Source organism: Benincasa hispida, chromosome 1, assembly GCF_009727055.1.
Source record: "Benincasa hispida cultivar B227 chromosome 1, ASM972705v1, whole genome shotgun sequence".
In the NCBI taxonomy this organism is placed as follows: Eukaryota; Viridiplantae; Streptophyta; class Magnoliopsida; order Cucurbitales; family Cucurbitaceae; genus Benincasa; species Benincasa hispida.
In genome coordinates this window covers 41,569,243-41,578,086 of record NC_052349.1, presented here as the reverse complement: position 1 = coordinate 41,578,086, position 8,844 = coordinate 41,569,243, and the positions used below count along the sequence as shown (strand labels likewise).

The 8,844-nt window shown below is 41.9% G+C and overlaps 1 protein-coding gene across 1 annotated transcript; it reads left to right on the top strand.

Moving 5' to 3' along the window:
• Positions 1 to 4,421: 4,421 nt before the first annotated feature.
• Positions 4,422 to 5,159, top strand: LOC120077411. Its single transcript, XM_039031294.1, has one exon. The coding sequence runs from the start codon at positions 4,422 to 4,424 to the stop codon at positions 5,157 to 5,159; it is 738 nt and encodes a 245-aa protein (XP_038887222.1).
• Positions 5,160 to 8,844: the final 3,685 nt, after the last annotated feature.

Sequence of the window (8,844 nt, the reverse complement as noted above, 5' to 3'; positions counted from 1 at the left end):
AAGCATGCTTTATATTATGCCAAAATTAGTGAATATGAATGCTTAGATGATCCTTGTACTTCCACTGCAATTTATATAATCCTACAATTGGTATCGAAAAGCATTCAATTTGGTTTAATTTTGGTTTAGTTGGTGTTTTATATGAGAAATATGAAACTGATGCACTGATATGGTTTTCTGAGTTTTGACTGTTTAATTCTCTTGTTGAGAGTTGAAGTGCTCAGGGAATTATTTGGTGGTTAAGTAATTAACAATGTCTGCGTACCATGGTTCTCTATCTTCAACTTTGAATAAGCCTTCATCAGGAAATGCATCTCTGATTTCATCTTCTTGTTCCTATATCTCCTGATTCTCTAATCTAGACAGGTGATCATCCACCTTGATTTTCAGTCCCCTTTCTGTCCTTGATGTCAATGTTGAATTCTTGTAAGAGCAGCACCCATCTGATTAACCTTGGTTTTGTATCCTTCTTGTTTATCAGAAACTTAATGGCCGAGTGATTTGTATAGATGGTTGCTGACACACCAACTAAATAAGATCTAAATTTTTCGATTCCGAACACTACAGCCAGTATTTCCTTCTCTGTAGTTGTGTAATGTTCCTGAGAGCTATTCAAAGTCTTCAATGTATAGGAGATGCGGTGTATTAAGTTCCCTTTTTTCTTGAGCAACATGGTTCCAACTGCAACGTCGCTTGCGTCACACATCATAATGAAGTGTTGCGTCCAGTCTGGTGCTATTAGTATCGGAGTTGTAGTTAACACATACTTCAGTGTTTCAAATACGTCGCGGTAGTCATCATTAAATACATAGGGCCGGTTCGCTTCTAATAGTGTGCTCAGAGGACGCACAATTTGGGAAAACCCTTTTACGAACCTTCTGTAGAAGCCTGCGTGTCCTAGAAAACTTCGTAATGCTTTTACATTTGATGGCGGAGGAAGTTTAGCTATGACATCAACTTTGGCCTCATCAACTTCCAATCCGGCTTTAGACACCTTGTGGCCAAAAACAATGCCTTCAGTCACCATAAAGTGACATTTTTCCTAATTTAAGACAAGGTTTGTTTCCTTGTATCGCGCGAGGACGACCTTCAGGTTGTCTAAGCACAATTGAAAGAAGTCTCCAAAAAATGAAAAGTCATCCATAAAAACTTCAATAGTCTGTTCAAGGAAGTCAGAAAAAATTGCCATCATTCATCTTTGGAACGTTCCTGGTGCATTGCATAGTCCGAAAGCCATGCGTCTGAACACAAATGTTCCAAATGGGAAAGTGAATGTCGTCTTCTTTTGATCTTCCGAGTTGATTAGAGTTTGGTTGTAGCCAGAGTATCCATCTAGAAAACAATAGAATTCTTTCCCAGCTAATCGATCAAGCATCTGGTCAATGAAGGGGAGAGGGAAGTGGTCTTTCTTGAACGCCGCATTGATTTCCTATAATCCATGCAGATGCGCCAACCTGTGACAATCCTTGAAGGGATAAGCTCGTTGTTACTGTTGACTATCACTGTTGTACCTTCCTTTTTAGGGATGCATTGAACTGGGCATACCCAGCTGCTATTGGAGATAGGGTATATTACTCCTGCATCCAAACACTTAATGATCTCTTTCTTTACTACGTCCTTTATTATGGGATTTAGCCTACGTTGAAGCTCAATTGATCCAATCTTCCCCTCTTCTAGCCTGATTTTTTGCATGCAGTACGATGGGCTAATGCCATGGATGTCAGCTAGCGTCCATCCTATTACTCGCATGTGTTTTTGCAACATCTGCAAAAGAGAATATTCATTAGGTCGGAAAGATTTGCTGAAATAATTACAGGTAGGGTGTTGTTTGATCCAAGAAAAGCATATCTAAGGTGGTCAGGTAAAGGTTAAAGTTCTAGTTTTGGTGGTACTTCCAATGATGGATGCGTTGGCTTCGTCTGCCGCTCACTTCTACTTGGTAGCTCGAGTTTTTTCATGGTTTTTCCAACGCAAGGACCTCACAAACTTGGGCCATTTCTTCTTCAGGCAACTCTATTTTGTTAAGCTGACATTCTTCATTATCCAGAAATTTTAATGCATTTAACACATTAAATTTCATTTCTTGGTTGTCTACGCGCATGGTCAGTTCTCCCTTGTGTACATCTATTAGTACTTTCATAGTGGCGAGAATGGGTCGTCCAAGAATGATTGGCACATCCCTGTCTACTTCATAATAAAGGATGATGAAATCAGTTGGGAATATGAATTTGTCAACTTTCACAAGAACATCCTCAATCTTTCCTTCAGGATATGTGATTGTCCTATCAGCGAGTTGAAGTGTTACAAAACTGGGTTGCGCTTCACAAATTCCTAATTTCTTGAAAATTGAGAGGGGCATGAGGTTGATGCTTGCTCCCAGATCACACAGTGCATGTCCTACGTCCAGCCCCCCAATTGAGCACGGGACTGTGAAGCTTCCCGAATCCTTCTGTTTCTTAGGTAATTTGTTGCTGACTAACGCATCGCACTCCCGCGTTAGAGCAATTACTTCTATCTCGCTAATTCTCCTCTTCTTTGTCAGAATATCCTTCAAGAATTTGACGTACTTCGAAATTTTTTCTAAGGATTCTACAAGTGGGATATTAATGTGCAATTGCCTCAGAAGTTCAAGAAAACGCTTAAACTGCTGCTCATCATTCTTCTTCAGCAAGCGTCTGGGAAATGGTGCTTTCAGTCGCACTGCAGGTTCTCCTGCGTTAGACGTGTTTGGGTTCGAATGGCTTGTGGATTTTGTCATTTGTTCTTCTTAATCTTCCAATGTCGTCGGGCGTGTGTTGTGCTGATTTGAAGGATTATTGGTTCTTGGGTTCACGGTTCCTTCTACAAGAGGTCTGCCACCTTGCAATGTCACCGCATGACATTGCTCTTTTCCGTTGTTATTTTTTGGGGTTTCCGTATTGCTGGGCAAGACTCCTGGCGGCTAATTCTTCAGCTCACTGGCAATTTGCCTCACCTGTATCTCCAGATTTCTAATGGATGACGCTTGGCTTTTTAGCAATGCGTCGTTTTGGGTGATATATTCCCTTAAGAAGTTTTCAAGCGGAGAAGCTGAACTCGACGCATGACTTCCTTTATTAAAGGATTGTTGGTGCAGTTGCTACGATGGCTGGAATCCAAGCGGCGATCCTTGCCTATGCTGCTGATTTACCCCTGGTTGGTGTTACTTTTGCTGGTGACCTCCCCAAGAGAAATTTTGATGGTTCCTCCATCCGAGATTATAGGTGTTCGAGAATAGGTCTCCAGGAAACGTTTCATGTGAGCGTGAGGGTCTTCTCCCCGAGCACCCCCAAAATGGCCAGCTGTTTGAAGCATTTGTAACATCACAGATTTCATCTCAAATCTTGTCTCATCTGGCATTGGATATATGATCCCTGGTGAGAAATCATACAACACAAGAGACGCATACTCCCGCATGCGTACTACTGTATGCCATTATGATAGGATTTTGAGTAGTGTGGGCTAGCTGTTGAGCTAAGTTATGATTTGCTTGCTCATCCGCCCTTTGTTGTTGCCTGATTTGCTGTCTGAGTAGTTGTTGCCTTAACCTACGATGATGATTAGATCGATTTCTTCGTCGGAAGGTCCTTTCAACTTTGGGGTCATATACAGGAGTGTTTTCCCTTCTCATAAATGTTTACAAGCTTCGGCTTAGGTCATAATACTCCCTCAGTTGTAGTTTTCCTACAAAAGATACAAGCAAAATTTCTGGTTAGTTTTGTTGTTAAATCTGAAATTTAGAGACTTAGAGTTGTGCTGCTGTGACAAAAAGAACACAATAAAGAAGAGAACCACCCCCACCGTCGATCAAGGAGTGGAGAAAGCTGAACTTGAGAGAGAATTTTCTTCCATTTCTTCTATAAGTTGGGACGAATTTGAATTGAGCCAAAGAGGACAAGAGATAGTACTCTGCAGCTTGACTCCTTTCTTTTCATCTGAATTATAATTCTCTTCATCTCATTTGATTAAGTATTGATTTTGTACAGACAATCGGTTTCTTTATAAATTCACATATTTGATCTAAAAAAAAAAAATGGTTCTGATGCCGGGATGGAGGAACCATCCAAATTTCTCTTGGGGAGGTCACCAATAGGAGCAACACCAACTAGGGGTAAATCAGCAGCATAGGCAAGGACCACCGCTTGGATGCCAGCCATCACAACAACCGCACCAACAATCCTTTAATAGAGGAAGTCATGCGTCGAGTTCAGCTTCTCTGCTTGAAAACCTTTTAAAGGAATATATCGCCCAGAATGACGCATTGCTAAAATGCCAAGCGCCATCCATAAAAAATCTGGAGGGTGGGGCAAATCGCCAGTGAGTTGAAGAATCGGTCGCTAGGAGTCTTGCCCAGCAATACGGAAACCCCAGGAAATAACAACGGAAAAAAGCAATGTCATGCGATGACATTGCGAAGTGGCAGACCTCTTGTAGAAGAAACCGTGAACCCAAGAACCAAAAATCCTTCAAATGAGCACAACACACGTCCGACGGCATTGGAAGTTCAAGAAGAACAGATGCCAGAATCCACAAGCTATTCGAACCCAAGCAACGCAGGAGAACCTGCGGTGCAGCTGAATGCACCATTTCCCAGACGCTTGCTGAAGAAGAATGACGAGCAACAGTTTAAGCGTTTTCTTGAACTTATGAGGCAGTTGCACATTAATATCCCACTTGTAGAAGCCTTAGAACAAATGCCGAAGTACGTCAAATTCCTGAAGGATATTCTGACAAAGAAGAGAAGAATTAGCGAGACAGAAGTAATTACTCTAATGCGGGAGTGCGATGCGTTAGTCAGCAACAAATTACCCAAGAAACATAATGATCTGAGAAGCTTCACAGTCCCTTGCTCAATCAGAGGGATGGACATAGGACATGCTCTTTGTGATCTGGGAGCAAGCATCAACCTCATGTCACTCTCAATTTTCAAGAAATTAGGAATTGGTGAAGTGCAACCCATTTCTGTAACGCTTCAACTCGTTAATAGAACGATCACATATCCTGAAGGAAAGATTGAGGATGTTCTAATGAAATTTGACAAATTCATATTCCCAGCGGATTTCATCATCCTTGATTATGAAGTAGACAGGGATGTGCAAATCATTCTTGGACGACCCTTTCTCGCCATTCAGAAAGTATGAATAGACGTGCACAAGGGAGAACTGACCATGCGCGTAGACAACCAGGAAATGAAATTTAATGTGTTAAATGCATTAAAATTTTCGGATAATGAAGAATGTCAACTTAACAATATAGAGTTTCCTGAAGAAGCGGCCCAAGTTTGTAAGGTTCTTACGTTGGAAGAAACCATGAAGAAACTCGAACCGCCAAGTCTGAGTGAGCGGCAGACGAAGCCAGCGCATCCATCATTGGAAGAACCACCAGAGTAGAACTAAAACGTTTATCTGACCACCTTAAATATGCTTTTCTTGGATCAAATAACATCTTACCCGTAATTATTTCAGCTAATCTTTCCGAGCCTAATGAACGTTCTTTTTTGCAGATGTTGCAAAAACACATGCGGGCAATAGGATGAACGCTGGCTGACATCCGTGGCATCAACCCATCGTACTGCATGCACAAAATCAGATTAGAAGAGGGGAAGACTGGATCAATTGAGCTTCAACATAGGTTAAATCCCATAATGAAAGAAGTAGTAAAGAAAGAGATCATTAAGTGGTTGGACGCAGGAGTAATATACCCCATCTTTGATAGCAGCTGGGTAAGCCCAGTTCAATGCATCTCGAAAAAGGGAGGTACAACAGTGATAATCAATAGTAACTACGAGCTCATCCCTTCAAAGACTATCACGGGTTGGCACATCTGCATCGCAGGAGTAATCTACCTTATATCCGATAGCATATGGGTAAGCCCAGTTCAATGCCTGTCTCTTATACACATCTAGATGTGTATAAGAGACAGTAGTAACTACGAGCTCATCCCTTCAAAGACTATCACGGGTTGGCACATCTGCATGGATTATAGGAAACTCAATGCGGCGACCAAGAAGGACCACTTCCCTCTCCCCTTCATCTGTCTCTTATACACATCTAGATGTGTATAAGAGACAGAGGCTATTCTCATGCGATACGAGGAAACAAATCTTGTGTTAAATTGCGAAAAATGTCACTTTATGGTGACTGAAGACATTGTTTTGGGCCACAAGGTGTCTAAAGCCGGACTGGAAGTTGATCAGGCCGAAGTTAATGTCATAGCCATACTTCCTCCACCATCAAATGTAAAAGCATTACAAAGTTTTCTAGGACACGCAGACTTCTACAGAAGGTTCGTAAAAGAGTTTTCTCAAATTGTGCGTCCGTTGAGCGCACTATTAGAAGCAAATCGGCCCTATGTATTTGAAACTCTGAAGTATGCGTTAACTACAGCTCCGATACTATTAGCTCCAGACAGGACGCAACGCTTCATTCCTTTGTGTGATGTAAGCGATGTTGCAGTTGGAACCGTGTTGCGGCAGAAGAAAGGGAACTTGATACACCCCATCTTCTATACGTCGAAGACTTTGAATGATCTCAGGAACATTACACAACTACAGAGAAAGAAATGTTGGTTGTAGTGTTTGGAATCAAAAAATTTAGATCTTATTTAGTTGGTGCGTCAACAACCATCTATATAGATCACTCAGCCATTAAGTTCATGATGAACAAGAAGGACGCAAAACCAAGATTAATTAGATGGGTACTGCTCTTGCAAGAATTCGACATTGACATCAAGGACAGAAAAGGGACAGAAAATCAGGTGGCTAATCACCTGTCCAGATCAGAGAATCAGAAGATATAGAACCAAGAAGATGAAATCAGAGATGCATTTCCTGATGAAGGCTTATGCAAAGTTGAAGATAAGGAACCATGGTATGCAGACATTATTAATTACTTAACCACTAAACAATTCCCTGAGCACTTCAACTCTCAACAAAAGAAACGGCTGGTTCAAGATAGCAAATCTATTTTTGGGATAAACCGTTTCTTTACAAACAAGGTCCCGACTCGATCATGCGTCGGTGCGTTCCAGAAGGAGAGACACAACGTATCCTTGCTAAGTGTCATGATTCTCCTTACGGAGGTCATTTTGGAGGGCAAAGAATCGCTGCAAAGGTTCTCCAAAGTGGATATTTCTGGCCTACCCTCTTCAAAGACGCAAGGGAGTATGCTCTCAAATACCTGTCTCTTATACACATCTAGATGTGTATAAGAGACAGCTCAAATACAACCCTTGTAAAGATTTGGCTCGTCCCAATTATATGATTTACATTCGTGCACAAGCCGCCTCTTTTGGTAGGCTGTGTAGTTTTCCAAGAATTGTTCACAGACCAGATCATTGACCACATCTGCGTACCATGGTAATTCTTCAATTTTGAATAGCTGTTCATCTGGGAAGGTTGCGTTCACCTCCGACTGGTTGCAGTCGACTTCTAGATTTTCAAATCTTGATAGGTGGTTCGCAACCTGGTTCTCCATCCCCTTGCGATCAATGATTTCCATGTTGAATTCTTGAAAGAGGAGAACCTATCGAATCAACCTTGGCTTTGCATCTTTCTTTATTATTAAATATTCGATTACCAAGTGGTCGATGTGAACGATCACTTTGGATCCCACCAAGTAAGCTCTGAATTTCTCCAGTGCAAAGATCACCGCAAGAAGTTCTTTTTCAGTGGTAGTGTAATTCGTTTGGGTAGGGTTCAAGGTTCTACTCGCATATGCGATGGAGTGTAACATTATTTTCTTCTTCTGCGCTAGCACCGCCCCCATCGCAAAATCGCTAGTATCGCACATCAGCTCAAACGGCTCTGTCTAGTCAAGTGCGATCAACAGTGTGGTTATCAATGCATTCTTCAGTATTTTGAATGAGTTGAGGAATTGTTCATCAAAGTCAAACGTTCTCTCGACCTCCAGCAATGCACTCAATGGTCGAGCAATCTTCGAAAAGTCCTTCACAAAATGACGATAAAATCCTGCATGTCCCAGGAAACTCCTGACAGCCTTCACATTTGCTGGAGGTGGGAGATTTTCAATGGCCTCAGTCTTTGCCTTATCCACCTCCAGCCCTTCCTTGGAGACTTTGTGCCCGAGCACAATACCTTCATTCACCATAAAGTGGCACTTCTTCCAGTTCAGCACAAGGTTTGTCTCTTCACATCTTCTTAGTATCTTCTTCATATTGTTCAGACAGATTTCATACATTTTCCCATAAACCGAGAAGTCGTCCATAAAAATTTCCACTGAATCTTCAAGATACTCAAAGAAGATGGCCATCATGCACCTCTGGAACGTGCTCGGTGCATTGCATAATTTGAACGGCATGTCGCAAAAAGCAAACGTACCGTAGGGGCAGGTGAATGTGGTTTTCTCTTGGTCTTCAGGAGCAATCATTATTTGGTTGTAGCCCGCATACCCGTCCAAAAAGCAGAAATAATCATTTTCTGCTAGATAGTCTAGCATCTGGTCAATAAAAGGCAAGGGAAAATGATCCTTCTTTGTCGCCGCATTAAGTTTGCGGTAGTCTATGCAGATTTTCCAGCCAGTGACGGTCCTCATTGGTATTAATTCATTATTTTCATTTGGGACCACCGTCATTCCTCCCTTCTTGGGCACACATTGCATGGGGCTGACCCATATGCTATCAGCGATTGGATAGATAATGCCTACATCCAACCATTTGATTATCTCCTTTTTCACAACCTCCTTCATCGCAGGGTTTAGTCTATGTTGAGGTTCAATAGACCCTTTTTGGTTTTCGTCGAGACGTATCCTGTGCATGCAATATGCGGGGCTGATTCCTCTTATGTCTGCTAGCGTCCATCCTATTGCT

Excerpts from the sequence above, each read along its gene's own strand:
- LOC120077411 (XM_039031294.1), top strand. The coding sequence starts at position 4,422 with ATGACATTGCGAAGTGGCAGACCTCTTGTAGAAGAAACCGTGAACCCA.